General features: G+C 42.0%; 1 protein-coding gene across 3 annotated transcripts in view; it reads left to right on the top strand.

Moving 5' to 3' along the window:
* The window catches only part of RTTN (rotatin), a 115,651-nt gene that overhangs the window by 98,398 nt on the left and 415 nt on the right, over positions 1-16,838 (top strand). For 2 of the 3 annotated variants that reach the window (XM_079784075.1, XM_079784076.1), the window contains 7 exons: positions 832-929; positions 2,053-2,130; positions 5,660-5,786; positions 8,050-8,252; positions 11,451-11,718; positions 14,720-14,823; positions 15,852-15,921. In XM_079784075.1, coding sequence (XP_079640201.1) covers positions 832-929; positions 2,053-2,130; positions 5,660-5,786; positions 8,050-8,252; positions 11,451-11,718; positions 14,720-14,823; positions 15,852-15,921 — 948 coding nt within the window. Of the gene's footprint in view, positions 1-831; positions 930-2,052; positions 2,131-5,659; positions 5,787-8,049; positions 8,253-11,450; positions 11,719-14,719; positions 14,824-15,851; positions 15,922-16,838 lie in introns of those variants that run through there. The other variant, XR_013814187.1, reaches the window with a different exon arrangement.

The following is a 16,838-nucleotide window of genomic DNA, read 5'->3' as shown; positions in this document are numbered from 1 at the left end:
GCAAGCCCAAGGCGCAGGCAAGCCTCAGATGGCGACTGCCCAGCCACCCAGGGCCACCCAAGGCTCAGGTAACCAGGGCCAGCTGAGGCTTGCGCTGCCGGCAGTGGCAGCAGCAGAGGTGTGATGGGGGCATCGCCTTTCCCTGATCACCGGGTCGCCTCCCGCCTCTGAGGGCTCCTGGACTGTGAGAGGGGGCAGGCCGGGCTGAGGGACCCTTCCTCCAGTGCATGAATTTTCATGCACTGGGCCTCTAATTTTATAATAAATGTTAGTGACCACAAGTACATGTTATATACCTGAAAATAAAAAGCACACCACATAGTTTTGATGGTGATAACAATAGCACTAGATCAGTGGTCGGCAAACTCATTAGTCAACAGAGCGGCAAACAGCGGCTCTCGAGCCTCATGTGGCTCGAGAGCCGCAGTTTGCCAACCACTGCACTAGATGAACCTGTATTTCAATATAAATTTCCCCTTAGTCAATTGCAGTTTCTCATCTGGAAGGAGAGAAAACTGGTCTTAGAGTTGGAGGACAGTAACAGCACCATCAAGTCCACTAATTTCACTTGTGATTTGCTACTGAAACAAATTATGCATTCCTCAGAATGTAACTGGATTTTAGGAGTATTGTAATAAGTTGAAAACAAGTAGGCTTTAGCATGTTAGTTTTCTTATATTTTCCCTCTGATTCATTATTCTCTCACTGGAAATACTGACATGGAGCTGGTCAGGAGTAAAATGTAATTTCTGAAAATTTGATTGATACATGTGGTGTTGGCTTCCTGGGAAATGGCATAGCCTTTCGCTAGTTCTGGTTCTTGTCTTTCAGCTGATCTCATCGACAACTGCATTGAACAGATGAAGCACATCAGTGCCCAGCTGAGCCTCGATTCCCTGAGGCCAGGGAAAGCCGCGCTCAGGAAAAAGGTGGCAGATTCTAGAACTCTGCACGTGTAGGGATTCTCTCACCAATGTCCTTGTGCTTAGAAATGACACCAACATTTGGTTGAAATGAGTGTCTGATTTAGAAGGAAGGCACAGATAAATTAATGTGATTTCTACATTAGCAGGTTGTGTGTGTGTGTACATTTAAATGAAATGTATATATTATATAGTTGTAAACATTTTGGAGTGTGCATGATAAATTCTATATACAACTGAAAGAAGATTTTTCACAGTGAGCACAGGCACACTAGGAATGAGCTGTACCTCACTGTGACAGGCACTATTCTAACATCTTCCTGTTTACTACCCCGTGTCCACTCATGACAACACTGTCATATAACTAGTAATTGATAAAGCCAGTATTTGCCCAGATCCAGGTGGTTGGAGAGCTGACATTCCTAACCTCTGATTATTGCTTTCCATGATGTCTGGGTGTCTCTTTATAGTGTTTAGTCTGCTGGACTCAATTGGCATGTCCATATAAACTCAAAATAGCCATTGCTGTCACATAAAAACTGTTAATAATAATAATTCTGGTTAAAAAGATCTGCCACATAGGCTCCTTGAGAAAATGGACGTGTGTGTGTTTATGAACATATAAATATACATGTATCTATATAGCCAGGGCCAGTAGAGCATGCTTTATGTAATAACTAGTTTCTGCTGCATTTGATTAGACACTGAGAGAAAGCCATGTGTAATAGTTTTATTGATGCAGGGTGTTAGGTGTGCGCAGTTTCTTTTCCTGCCTCCTCTCCTCTCCAGGCAGAGGCCTTTACTTCGTCATGGAGAAAGTCAGCCAGCACTGATATGATTGAAAACCAGTCAGTACCTGCTTCATTTTATTGAGAGAGAGCATGGAGCTTATTATATATCTCAGTTCCTCCATGCTCGATAGAACAGAAATGGCTTTTTCATGGTGGATGCACTTCTTGAGATACGGTCACCTTTCAGAGATCATTAGCTTGTCAGTGCCAGCACAGTGATGGTGGTCAGGGCAGCGAGCACGTGGCTGCATGGTAATGGGACCAAAGGGAAGGAATGCTGTACATAAAGTGGAACATGCCCTTGTGCTCACATCCTTCAACTGCTTCCGTTTGAACAGGAGGATGGCTTTGTTAAAGACTTAAGCACCGCCATGCAGCTTCTGAGAAACTGTCTCTATCGGAATGAAGAAGGTAAAGTAAGTAGCGCTACTTCTCAGATTCTTGTAGCAGTTTAATTTCTCTATGAGATGATGTAGGCAGGAAAATGGAAAACTTTAGTTTTAGATGTATCTTTGACTGTTCTTGGAACTCCATATTCTCAGAATCTTATTCTTCAGCACTGATGTCAGTTCTTGCTTATGGCAGCACTTTAGCTTTGTCACTGAATCTTGGACTTTGGATGAGGGTTTGGTAACTGCTCAGACAGACTTGAGCCTCTTTCTGCCCTGTTATGCGTTTCACTGGCTTTTTTTATGAGATGGAATGAATGGGGGTGCCTGTCTTCTGAGGCAGGACTTTTCAGACAGCTTTCCAAGGGAGTGAGTGGAGGTGTCTGTTCACGAGGAAGAAGGTGAGTGTCTCCGCTTCTGAACAGAAAATGCTGTCCGCTGTTGCCGAGCGTGGCCCTGTCCCCCTTGTCCATCTCGGGAGGCTCTTCCCTCCAGCTCCAGGGCTCCCCCTGCACATTGACTCGGCCCCACCTGGGGACCTCTGAGATGCTGCACTCTGTCTCAGCGCCGATGCCGCCCCGGAAAGCCCGTCGGTGCACTGCACAGGACGCAGTGTCTCCATACCCTGGTCATAGTGATACAGCCCTCTGAAGCACTGGCTTTCTCACAGAAAATGAGTAAGACAAAGAAATGTCAAAAGCTTCCTTTAAAAATAATGTCTCATCCTCTTTTGCTTTTACTTGGGATAAAACTGGAAAGCATACAGTATTTGGAAAATGAATACCTTAAACACATAATCCTTAAGCCGTCTTAAATGATTGCTCAAGACATATGACTGATAGTTTACACTTCCAAAGTTTGATGGGATTTAAGTACTTATACATTTAATTAAAATCCCCTGCATATGAACTTAAGGTGATCTTTATTAACTTTAAGATCCCTTTTGCTATATAGTGTGGTGCCTGGATGCAGCTATTATTCCTCCGTGACTCAGGGAAGGCCTGGGTCAGACTTACTTCTCTGGATTTGGAAGATGCTAATTTGGGCACTGGCACAAATATCGTGTTCACACTTGTAACATGTTAGCCATCTATAAAAAAGCCAAACCATTTCTGCATATCTAAGTTGTTGATAAGGAATAAATCCAAAAGAGAATATTTAGATTACTCTTGAGTATAAATACAGTCCTATGAGGCAAAGATTCTTAATTTCTTTTGCTACTCCAACTTACACTCCCATTACTAACTGTAGGTCACTCTTAAGGAATTTCACTGATTGATCCACCCTCACCCTACCCCAGTGTCTGTATACTTGTAACATTAAGGAGTTTCCATACTGGGATGGTGACTGGGAAGTAAGTGAATTAAACAGTGGACAAAGTTAGAGGTAGGGGGCAGTGGTAATCCAGACAAGAGATGACGAGGCAGGTAGAAGGGGGAAGGAGGGTGGGGAGTAAATCTGAGAAGGAGGAGAAAGGTTGAGTGACTTCTAGGCTCTAGATCAAGCATGTCAAACTCGTGGCCCACGGGCTGCATGCGGCCCACAATGAGTATTTTTGCGGCCCAGCCAATATAATGGTATGTAAGAAATATTTTAATAAAAATTTTGTAACTTAATTTTTACAATATCCTGTTTTATATAATTATTAATAATGAATTACAACGTTCGCTGATAACTGATTACTATAATCGTGTTGCGTTCATTTCCCTTACGTGCCTACGCGCAGGTGCATCATTTCTCTCCGAAAGCAGTGACTATTTTAGCAGCCGGTTGCCACGTCTTGTACTGACTTGTTTGGTGTGCACAACAGGAAATATTTTGCTTTCGGAGAACAAGAAAAATAGGTTTATTTGCATTACGCTTATTGATTTGTGCAGTTATTCAGTGTCTGGTAAGTTAATGTTCAAGAAAAAAATTAATTTTTATTAAAATGCTCTATTATTTTATGTTAACAATTACTCATATCAGCCCTTTGTATTCAGCATGTCTCTATCGAAATAAACCTATATTTCTATGAAAATTGAAGCTTTTGTTTTTTTGTGGCCCACATAAACTTAAACCTTGTTTATTTGTCTCGTGTTAGCCTTTGAGTTGGACATGCTTGCTCTAGATTGATGCATCCTAGAACGAGTGTAAGTGTGAGAGAGCCTCACGTTCAGGTCTGACACTTTAGCACAGTGTCTGTAGGATGTCTGAGTGGAACATGGCTGGTTATTAGTAGATAACATAGCTCTGGGCTCCTAAGGGTGAAACAGGCTGGGATGTTATGGGGTTATCAGTACATAGGTGGTGTTTGTACTGGTAGCTGTGACTATTGTTGAAATTTCCCAGGAGAGTTTAGAGTGAAAGTCCAGGTCATATCCTTGGAAAATATAATAAAGAAAAGAATGGAGAAGGTAATGCTGGAGAGAGTTAGGAGATAATCCAGTCTAGAGAGGATCCAAGGAGGTAAAGGAAAAATGACATGTAATAGATGAGGGTTTGGTAACTGCAAAGATGGGCATGGCCTTCTTAGTACCATAGGACGGAAAATATACCAAAGTAAGCTGAAGATTAAGTAAGAGGTGGGCAGTGACAGCAACAAGAGTATTCTTTCTAGAAGCTTGGTCTAGAAGCAGCATTCTAATTTAGGACACATAGCATTAAAGGAAGTTAGTCTGTGTGTGTTTTTTTCTGTAATCTGAATGTGAATAAGAAATCAAACTGGGGACTAGTTATTAAAGTGACAGGGAGAAAAGAACTAATTGATGGATCAAGAGCCCTGAGGGGCAGGTGGGCCATGTTCCAGAACACAGATGGACATGTCAGTCTCTAGCACAGGAGCTGCCCTTCCTCACTGCCAGGCAGGACGGGGGAGTGGGCAAAACACAGGTGAACTGTGGACAGAATGCGGAGTCGAGAAGGAGCTTACACCTGCTCGTTTCTGTCTCGGCTGAAACAGAAGCAAGGTCACCAGCTACAGTCATAGGGCTGTGTTCAGGCCCATCCTCAGGAGGAGTGGGGAGCACAGGAATGGCTGGGAGTCAATCTCTTCTGCCATTGATGCTGCATAAAATTCTGTAGGGTGTGTGTATTGATATGAGCTCCCACTTGTGTGCCCACAGGTCTGCAAATTGCCTACTGATTCCGGTTCATTTAAAATGGCTGCATTTGCTGCAAATAGTATTTTCCCAGTTTTAACTGATCTTTGTAATAAAAACTATGAGTTACTTAAGAATTTATTGATTTAACATGCTATTTTAACTGAATTTTACTATACTCAGATGACTTAAAAGCAGTAATCTACCCCTGGGTCAATGCTCAGCTGCTGAGCCACACCAGCTGGGCTGTTTTTCTGCATTTTTTCTGGCCACCTCGGGGTGGAAGGGACCTCTTGATACTGCCAGGCTCACAGGACAGTTTGGGGACAAGGGCTTTGAAGCCAGCTCACACTATCAGAGCAAAGATAAATTCGGTGGTTGTCTCTTTATGTTGGTGACGATTGTTTTGGATTTGGTTTAATTTTATATTTTGCTACATTCAGACTAATGCTGTCTTTATTTCCTTTCTGTACCAGGAAGCAGCTCTTGAAGCTCATCTTGTCCCCGTCCTGCACTCTCTCTGGCCCTGGCTTTTGATGGATGATTCACTGATGCAAATTGCCCTGCAGCTACTTTGTGTCTATACAGCAAATTTTCCAAATGGTAAATAGACCCAATACTACCTTCCAGGAATAAAATATACTAAAATACTAATTTTATGTAATGTTGTGAAAGTGGACTGGGAAAATGAGTACATAATTTGGAGTGTTTCTCCTTCTTATTGAAGATATGGTGGTTAAAGGCATACTTTCTTGTAGGTGTCATGAGAACAAACAGAAATGTTAGTATGTCTGTTGAGATAGGAAGTCATTACACAGCTCAGGGAATAGAGAGGGAGAAACTGGCTTGATTATATCAGTGGGAAATTGAATTTAATAGGAAAATTGAGAGTGAAAATTATGCTGTAAGACCTTAAAAATCAGGTAAAAGTTAAAACTGTTACAGATGTGAGAGCAGGACACTGGTATGATGAGAGGTAGTTCTAGATTCTGTTGGTTTGGTAGTAGTTGGGGTGCCTCTTTCATTCATTGCTTTCACAGACATTTTATTGAGTGCCTCCTATGGGCTGTGCATTTTTAGAGGCTGAGGGAGATAGGCAGGGTAGAGGTGATTTGAGAAGAGGTGAGAAGTGGCTGTTTAAGTGGAGGGAAGGAGAGCCTGTTAGGGAGGTAAAGTAGGATTGCTGGTGGTGTGAATTTTCCATTGGGAAGTTAGGATCATAAATGTCAGGTTTAACTGGTTGGCAAGTTTGTGCACTTTATTCTGTCAACATTCAGCAGCTCAGCAGCTGGGTTCTCTAAATAGCAAAAGATAATCAGAGAAAGAATTGGAACTCAGAACAGTCCAGAGCCCATGTAGTCACCACCCAGTGTGAAGTTTATCTGACTCCCTGATAGTCTGAGTGGCCTCGGCCTCCTCTCTGGAGCTGCAGTCCACTCAGCTTATTCATGGCCGACACAAACTGACCTAAACAGACCTTCAGATTGCTGAACTCTAATTGTGGTGTGTGGAGTGTTATGTCTCCATATCACCTTCTCTACCCTACCCTTCCTCCTTAACTTAGGGTTAAGGGAAGAAAAGAGAAAAAAAAAATCAGTTGCTAAATACTGAGCAAAAACATTTACTTTAATATCAATCTTTTGAAACTATTATCTGTGTTACTTTTATACTTAAAATTGATGTAACTATTAGAATGTGATTAGTTAACTAAATTGAGGAAGAAACTTTATATTTTCCTGTTTGATTTGCTTCCAAGCAAAATCGCATCATTGGTGACAGTTTTATGTAACAGTTAATGGAAACATTGGTATTAGATACTGCTGTAAAGTGTGCACACAAGAAAGATCAGTGTACTTATTCAGGTTTGCTGGCCTTGCGTGAGTTTATCTTACAGAAGGAGTTTGACTCTGGTCTAGTTATACTTAAGCTGGCCTTCACAAGTTAACTAACTTTTGGTTCATGTTGCCGAATAGTCAGATGTATTTCTGATTCCTTCGTGATGATCTTTTCCCCTTGGTAAGTCCCACATGGTTATATAATTTACTGAGAAGACATGAGACTCTGGAAAACCAGTTGATGCCACTGCCAGCTCTTGCTGCTTGTGGGCTGTGTGACTTTAGGCAGGTTGCTGACTTCTCCAAGCCTGTGCCTTCATCTAGTATCTATGGCTGTAGCATTTGTCCTGCCACCCCACTGCAGAATTATTGTGCTTCTTTTTTTCTCTTCTGTAAAACGAATGCCTCTTAGACCAAGTTACCTCCCATTTCTAATATTCTGTTCCTATTTAATTAGATGTCTTATTTGGGAACTATTTTAAAAACCTATCATGCTTATTTTAGTCTTTATAAAAAAATAAATGTAATGTATGGTGGGTTTTTGTTTGTTTGTTTGTTTGTTAATCCTCACCCAAGGATATTTTTCCCATTTTTTTTTTTTTAAAGAGAGAGTGGAAGAGAGGGGGTATGGGTGAGGGGGGGAGAGAGAGAGAGAGAGAAACATCAATGTGAGAGAGACACATCGATTGGTTGCCTCCTGCCTGAGCGAGGCCAAGGAACGAACCTGCAACCCAGGTACATGTCCTTGACCAGGAATCGAGCCCATAACCGTTGGTCTGAGGGCTGATGCACTACCACTGAGCCACACCGGCCAGGGCTACCCCTAGTGTTTTTAAATGCTCAGTTGCGATCCTGGGGCCCTTAGTGAGAACAGTAGCCCACTAGGCTGACCACGGACAACACCAGCCTCGGTGCTGATGTGCAGGCTGCAGGTTCATGTCACTCGATAGACTGATGTGTTTTACAGCTGAGGTTGTTCTGAACTGAACAGTGAAACTGAGAAGATGTTGTGACGAGCTGTTGTTCTTAAGGTTGCAGTTCTCTTTGCTGGTCAAGTTCTGGACAGTATCCCGTTCTAGCTGTGTACAGAGGCGCCCCCGGCAGCTCCTTGATGCTGTGTATCCTGAAGTTGGCTTCCCAGGTGCCTCTTGAGAACCCCACAGTCCAGCAGATGGTCTTCATGTTCCTTTCAAACCTGGCCTTGTCTCATGACTGTAAAGGAGTAATTCAGAAAGTAAGTACTTAAACTCCTTTTCTTCGTAGAAAAGGTAGTAAAATATTCCTGCCCATCAAGAATATGTGTGAGAAGTCTAGAACTCAGTCTCGGGTTAATTTATTCTGCTTTCAAGGCATTCTATTTTAAAGGATTGTGAAAGGACTAAGAGGGGGTCACTTTGCTTAAAGCCAGTCGATTGTTGATACATGAAAAGTAACAGAAGCTAGAATATGATCAAACCATTTCCGTCTAGTTTGTCTTCTTAGCTTTGGATTATATTTTATCACTCTCAAAAATGAGGGTTTTAGAAAGGCAGCTGTCTTACGTTTATTTGAAATCATAAAGTAATATACTGGTATTTAAACAAGACCAAATTGAGCAGTAAATTTCAGTTCAATTTTGTAGTCAAAATGGTTTATGAAATCATGGTTCCTTTTTCTCCCAAGTTAGACCTAAGTTCTTTATGACCAAAGAGGTGATTTTATCAGTCCCCTGGGATTCAGTGCCTAAACTTGACTCTAGTCACTGATTTAACTTAGAGTACTTAAAAGGGATTGAATGGTCAGAATAAATTCCAGCACAGCTATTCAGTTAGACTGTATCAGGGGCATGTCAACAGAATCCCTAAAATGTGAATTGGATGTTACTTAGTAGTACATGCTGATTATTTGAGTACTTCTCTTTCTTTTACTGAAGGCCAAAATAAATTGCGAATGTTTACAGCATTCATAAGAATTGAGTCTCCTTTTCTTCTACTGTGTCATCTCCCCACTCCTCCCCACTAAAACCCCCGCTTTGAATGCAATCTCCAAATAGCAGTCTTAAGTAAGGAAGGAGCTTTTCAGTGATGTGTTGGAGCTAACTCGTGTGGACTCAGGAGTGTTCTCTTTAATTTTCAGAAATTTGCAAGCCAGTTGACTCTGGTCATTATCTTGAAATCGCCATAGTGGTGGTATTCACACCAGGTAGATTGGCAGAAGGTGCAAATCAGGAACCCACTGTTCTCATTGGAGCTAGCTTTTACTTCCAGCTCATGGCTGGATATTTTCTTCCTATATGTGTCTCTCTCTGTGTGTGAGTGTGTGTGTGAATGAGTGTGTGAGTGGCTGTGAGTGTGGGTGACTTTGAGTGTGAATGTGTGTGCCTCTGTGTGCATGGAGTCATTTTGAACTGGATGCGTGATTACTGTCTTTCCTCATATGCAAGAGCACAAACCAGGCACAGTGCTTTCTCCATATTCTTGCAGAACATACAGGTAGGAAGCAAAGTAGAAACACCCAAGTGCAGTGTGGGTCCCATCCTCAGGTCTGAAGTGTGACTTTTAAGACTTACTTAAAGGAGACTTTCTCCTTTTAACATATTCATTTTCTTCATTTTTAAAATTATTAGGTTAAACAAAATTATATCTAGGCATCTTCAGCTCTCACTCTCTGATTAAGCATATTTTGATATCGGTGTGATCAGACTGGGAGGTGTAGGTCACCTACGTTGTTTTCCCTTGGCTGCAGTAAGTGATAATGAGCCCTGGACACCTACAGCATCCCTCTCTGTTCCTCAGCTGCAGCATTAGAACATGTGCCTACTGCTGTGGCACAACTCAGATTCGAAAGTGTCTGCTTTCTCTCTATCATGACATGTTTCAGCACGTTTCACCTGATGTGGGAAACTGTTAAAAAGCATCAGTGGGCCCAGCAAAAAAGAAGGAATGCGCACAGCATATTTCCTTTGAAGCACTTCCATATAGTTTATCACTCTCCTCAGCCCCAGATTTCCACTGTCATGGCAGAATCTAGCTGCGTGGGGGACTCACGGGATGAATGTAAAAAACGCTAATTTGGGCCAACAGATGAGAAGTAGGTGCGAGTGAGGGCACGTGCAGTGCAAGTTGGCATGGGGTTCCCCAGCCTGCTTGGTGCTTGTGCGATGTCGCTAATATCTTTGTAGCTGACTCCATCCACACACTCAGAGTTATTTTACATAAAAGTTAAATTTATTTCATAGATTCAAGCCATCATTGTGATTTAGCTGCAGGAAGATCCAGGAAAAAAGCCAGAGTAGGTTATGAAACTGGGAGAGAGATGAGATGATGAGACCTTCAGGGCAGTTATGAAAGTGAAGTGATCATATTCCTGCTCCTGGATCACTTGTGCACCTGGCCATGGTTCCCATGCTCTCCTGGGCTGCTTCCTCATATGGTACTTTCATTCATTCTTTCTTTGCATGTAGATTATTCTAGACGATAAGTAACTGTCTTTCACATAGTTAGGGGTGTGCTGCGGTTTTGTGGACGGGTTTTATTGGGAGGTTGAAATGACTCTTATACTTTAAGTGATGGAGCTTTCTGGTCTCTAAGTTTACTAGAGTGACATGTAGCCATGAGAAATCTGTAAAGAGAAACAGCTGGGTAAACAGAACACAAGCTGTACCCACAGGTTATTTTTTTAGCACTCATGTAGCTGTAAAGATTCAGGTATCCTCAGTCCTACCAGGGTTGTTACCTGGTGTCCAGGACTGCTTTGGGTTTATTTATTTATATATTTTAATTTTAAAGTTTTTATTTATTTTTAGTTTATTTTTTATTAAAGTATAGTTGACATACAGTGTTATAGTAGTTTCAAGTGTACAATGTAATAATTTAACATTTATACCCTATGATGTGATCACCATAGTACGTGTAGTCCCCATATGTCACGTACACAGTTATTACGATATTATTGATTATTTTCCCTGTGCTGTACTTTACACCCCTGGGGCTTATTTATTTTATAACTGGAAGCTTGTAGCTCTTATTCCCTTTCACCCTTTTCACCCATTCCCCTCCCCTCTCTCCTCTGGTAATCATCAATGGGTTTTGGTTCTTTTTCCTCCCCATAGGATAACTTTTAATGAGTAGCAAGAAGGCAGACTGAAAGAGAAAACTCAAGAGGCCTAAAATAATCCCCAAACTGAATTATCAATCCTAGGTAATTGAGTCAACTGTAACTGCTTTATCCATCACCAGAAAAGAATTACTAAGAATTAAAATTTGAAAGCTATTTTGTTCTCCATTTTTTCACTTATACCTGGAAACAATATAGATGGGGTGTATGGGAGGTATTGAAGGAATGAAACATTAAAGGTGGGAAAAAGAGAGTAGAATGCTGGTTAATTGGTCTCCGAGGGACTATGAATGCAAAGACTCAAAAGGAAAATAATGTTCTTTCTATTTATCCACAGACTAACTTCTTGCAGAACTTCCTGTCTCTCACATTGCCGAAAGGAGAAAATAAACGTCTTAGTAATCTGACCATTCTCTGGTTGAAGTTGCTCCTGAACATATCATATGGAGAAGATGGGCAGCAGATGATCCTGCGGCTTGAAGGCGGCTTAGACTTGCTGACAGAGATGAGCAAGTTCAAGCACAAGCGCAGCCCTTGTCTGCCTCTCCTTATTTTTCATAACATTTGCTTCAGTCCTGCCAATAAGCCCAAGATCCTGGCCAATGGTGCGTATCCACTTTATACGCCTCACATAGACACAAACATCCCTTTATACATATGGTGGTTCATAGCATATTCCATTCAGATTGAGACACAAAATAGTCTTATTAATTATTTGCCAGGTGGTTATGAAACCCCCACTGTGTTCAAGGCACCGAGGGAGGCAGAGGCTGTGAGAATGAGGAAGGAATGAGTCAGGTGTGGCTCCAGCCCTTAAGGAATTACCTCGAGTCTCCGGGGTTGACAGGTCATATCGCTGGGGGACACAGTGGGTCCAGGAGGTAGCACAGAGGAGAAGGGTGCACGGGGGCTCTGGCTTCATCATGTCCTCCCCTCGTTCTTCTAGGCTTGGAGCAAATTCTGGGTGCCAGTGAAGCCAGCCCTCACACTGCCTCCCTGCCTCCTCTCCCTTCCCACTCACTCTGTCTCCTTTCCTTGTTTTATTTTTCTCCGCAGCATGACCACTGGCTGAGACACTCTGTGTTTTGGGGATATGTCTGTTTATGCCTAGTTTGCCCACAGTAGAACATACACTCTTACAAGTCGCAAGGTCATTGTCTGATTTCATGTTCATCTGTAGCACTTAGAATCGTGTCTGCTCACAGCTGTCAGTGGATATGGTTGGTAGAGATCCTCGGCAGGCAGGAGTGTGCAGGACCCATGCGCGTGGTGAAAGTAGCCTTACAGAGACTTCCTTCTCTGAGATGTAGAGCAGGTAGAGGCGAGGACTGGGGAGTGATCAGAAAATTTTGAAGCAGAAAGAGAAATGGGAAGATCGGTTTCTGTAACCATATGCTGTTTCTGTGAGGGCTGTGTGACTTTCATAGGGAGTGGTTTTTTAAGGAGACACTGTGTAATCGGGGGAAAAAGGAAAAGAGCTGTGGGTGATAGACCCCGCACACCACTCATGTGATCACTCCAGCATCACCGGGCAGCTTCTCTGGCCCCATTTCCTCATCCATACACTGATCCCTCCTTCCTTGGTTTTCGTAGAAATTAGTTTATAAATACCTCAAGGGCCTATACTGTTTATGGTTCATGGTGGATGCTCAAGATACATGAATTCTTATTTCTTTTCATGTTTTCCACTTAATTTTTCCTTAGAGGGGTTTCTCTGTGAAACGGAGTTTTCCAAGTGAGTGGAAATGATTCTGCTCACATTCTTCATGGGTGCAGCTGTGATTCTGTTTTCCTCAGGATAGTTATTGAATGTGGAAATGCATGGGAAGCTTTCAAAAGTTTGGTCAGTCAGCTTTGAATTGGTTTGTAGCATTTGCTGGTTTTTCTGGTGCAAATATTCTTATTATAGTTGATTTCAGGCTACCAACATGACATCCCTAAACTTAAAATTAACTCAGTATCACTAAGAAGAAAGGTAATAAATATTCAAAAACCTTCACTTCTTACTTACTTAACTATATTTTACCATTATCTAGTCTCCTGACGTTATTTCTATGTTAATGTGGGAATTCATTTCATACCTTACAAATAGACTAGCAAATGTTTTATGTGTTTTTAAAAAATCATAGTTGATATACAATATTAGTTTCAGGTTTATGTGTATTTTGTATGCATGTTATGTTTCACAATAAAATGTATTTTTTTAAAAATTGATCCATTTGCATTATCAGAAGGGGCAGCATATTATTGACCTGTATGTGTACTTTATTGAAGCATTTTAAGAGATAGTACATGGTAAAAGGGTAATGATAAATCTGTATAGATCATCTGAGTATTGGTACCATGTGTAACAACATTGCTGGGTGATATCAGATGGACACACCATTCAATGATGTCCCCAAGAGTATGAGCTGTCACCTGTCACCTGCCATAATGGCTGTGATGGGACAGCTGTTGATACAGGCTAGCTGTGGTGTATTATGATAGAGGAGAAGCAGGGGACCATGGAAAGAGGGTGAGGGTTGGCCGTGGTGTGCGGACAGGAAACAGCACCCCACCCACCTCCACCCACACTGTCCCTACTGCTCAGAGCTTATTTTATGGAGCAGATGCTTTTTTTTTTTTTCTCTGTAAAGACTTTAAATTCTTTCAGATTTCTTTTAAAAACCCTAAATAGACTCACTGAAACAGCATTCTGTTTGCTTTAATTATGGAATCTTTCATCCAACTAGTATTTGTTGAGCCCCTGAAGTAAAGTGGCACTGTGGTTGGAATGTGCAGCAGTGAGTGGACAGACGGCCCTCTGCCAGGCTGCTCTGTAATGAGATGCTCCAGCAGGTGGGGCGTGACCCATGCACAGCATCCCCATAACAGTGTCTCAGGATTTTAAATCACGTACTGTAGAGGAAAATGATTCAATGTAATGATATGTAAAAGTAAGTAAGTAAACAGCTTCATGTAATGTCCGAAACACCCTGGCATCTCCTTGGCACCGACTTCTCTGCATCTTCACCTAAAACCAGTAGCTGCTGAGGATAATTTCCAAGTCTTGATTTCATCCTCTGGCTGGCTGTGCGAAAAAGGGGCCTATCTTGTGGGTTGATCTTCCTTTAAATCACTTTTCCTCTGACACACACATCCACACAAACGTTTCTCCAATATGTCCAGTTCTTTTGTAAAAGGCTTACCTCATGGGATTCCTTCACTATTATTTTGTAGAAGCCCATGCTATTGATATGTTCATGTAACAGTCTTTAAAAGTTATCACAAGAGCAAATCCGTTTTCCTGCGCACCAGCCTGTGAGCTATAACTGAAGAGCTCATTAATATAACTCATTGTGAAATTACTTCGCCACTGTTGTCTTCACATGACTGTGCCATTGTTGAATTAGGGCCAGCAACCACGAGGCCGCTGCTGCTTTCTTGGCCGCTCTGTGTCTGTTGTGAAAACGACAGGTTGTCCTCCCTCTGCCACATGCTATGAAGATAGTTTTTGCCGTAGTGAAACCAACTTTGTATGCATCTGATGGGAGAACAGGGCATCTGACTGGTTTAATATATACCAGGTAATGTCTGGGACTGAACTTTTTTTAATGTCTCTTTTAGAAAAAGTGATTAGTGTGCTGGCTGCCTGTCTGGAAAGTGAGAGTCCCAGTGCTCAGAGGATCGGCGCAGCCGCACTTTGGGCTCTGATTCACAATTACCAGAAGGTGAGTTTTTACACTCTTTGTCGTACGTCGGGGGCGAACACCAACCTCTCAGGCAGCCAAGGACCTCAGAGGAGTGTCAACTAGAGCTCGGAGCCTGTGGCCCGTGCACGCCCTCATACAGTTAGTAAACCGTCACTTCAGGTCTTCCTCATCTAATCATTTCAACAGGCTCTCTCATCTCAGAAGAGTCTCTCTTTTGAGTGAATTTTCCCTGTTAGTGTAAGTTGATTTGCCATATTGGTGCAATGTTAATATAAATTATTTCTGCTAAAAGAAGTGTCAAGGAAAAATGCTTCTTGAAATAAAACCAAATAGCAAAGTTTTATCCAGTGAGGGGCCTCCCTATCTCAGGTGCCTGTAGTCGCTGAGTTTTGAAGGAGCTCAGTCCTCAGGCTGCAGCACAGGTCCCGGGGGCAGGCAGGTGGGGACTGGTGCCTGTTCTCTCAGTACAGATATCTCACTCCTGAGAGAAATGCCCACGTGTGTCTAGCAATTAAATAGTGGCCAGGTGACACTGTGAGCATAGACACCCATCCCCACGGGCTTCTCAGCTGCCATCGCTTGTCTGCATGTTCTTCCCACTGGGTGGAGTCCACGCACACAGGGACGGAGGCGGCTGCTGTCTCTCTCATCCATGTGTCCTCTCACAGGATGTGACACTCTGTCGTCACTTAGAGGATGTTTGTTGACCGGTAATGTGGTATGCTTGATCTGAAACCTGAGGTTTGAGGGAATGTGAAATAACTAAAGCTAAGATGAAGTAGTTTAAAATAGTGCATTGAGATTAGGGAGAAGGGGAAAGGGAAGGGAAGCAAGAACAAGGGGCGGGAGAGAAGAATCGAGTTAGGGAGGGAAGGGTGTGCTGACACTGTGATGGCATGTGCTAATATCTAATTCTCTAGCTTTGTTACTACATTTTATAACATCCTTCTTACTACTGTGGTCAGAACAGCAGAGTGAGGATTGTATCCTGATCCCTAACACATGAAAACAAGTCTAATTCATGCCTTGTTCCATGTTATCTCCAGGCAAAAACGACTTTGAAAAATTCATCAGTAAAAAGAAGAGTGGATGAAGCATATTCCAAAGCAAAGAAAAGTAAGTTTCATCATGAGAGATTGCAGTTAAACTTGGAAGCTATTCAGCGAATAATGAATGAAATATTTGGGCAGTTCGCAGCAAAAAAGCAGTTTTTTCTACACTGATGTTTTACAATAATGTTTGAGGAACTTTTTGGTTGAAGCATTGATCAGTGTACTGGTATTTGTTCCATGGTTTTCCTTGTGACATTTTAAAATAATAAAATATAATGGTTTCTAGCAACATGTCTGTGATCTTTCTCCAAGACATTTTTTTCTTGTACAAAGCCTTGTCAGTGCTCACCACTATACTAAAGTGTGTTCTTAGGTGATAAGAACTGGACCCAATTAGAATTGACCTTGAACAGAAAACTGACCTGACTTCAGGAGTTGAGTCAGTCTTCCAGAAACAGACCCATTGCCCATATCCGCTGGGCCCTGTGATGCATGGGACAGGAGGTGGGCTTTCCTTTCAAGTGCATTTTCATTTTAAGTGATACAAGTTTTCAATGAGCATTGTTCTTTGGCCACTTTTATGGTCAGACACTGAACTGTGTCTTCCCCACCTTTTTATAAGTCTGAGTTTTTATAAGTAGCTTTTAGATTTTTTTGTTTTGTAACAAAACAAAAAGCTGTAACCATGAGCTTCTGGAGGTCGTGGGTAACTGAGTTACTGTCCGTGTTTAGGTGTTAGGAGGGATGGTACATAGAAAGAACAAGACAAGGCATTCATTTGGGATTGTGGATAATGGATCCGTTATGGAGGTGCACTGTTTTTAGTTTACATTCTTTGGCTAAACCATTAATTAAAAGTAAATAAATTCTGCAAGTTTATTATTTTTTTACAATGTGAAATATCCTAACGCCAGTACGTCGAGGAGTTAAATAGAACTTGGTCTCACAGAAATTGTACTTAAGTGTGTGTGTGTGTGTGTG

Source organism: Cnephaeus nilssonii (genome assembly GCF_951640355.1).
Source record: "Cnephaeus nilssonii genome assembly, chromosome: 11".
Lineage (NCBI taxonomy): Eukaryota > Metazoa > Chordata > Mammalia > Chiroptera > Vespertilionidae > Cnephaeus > Cnephaeus nilssonii.
Note: the sequence above shows the minus strand (reverse complement) of the source record. Positions and strands in the feature narration are given on the sequence as shown.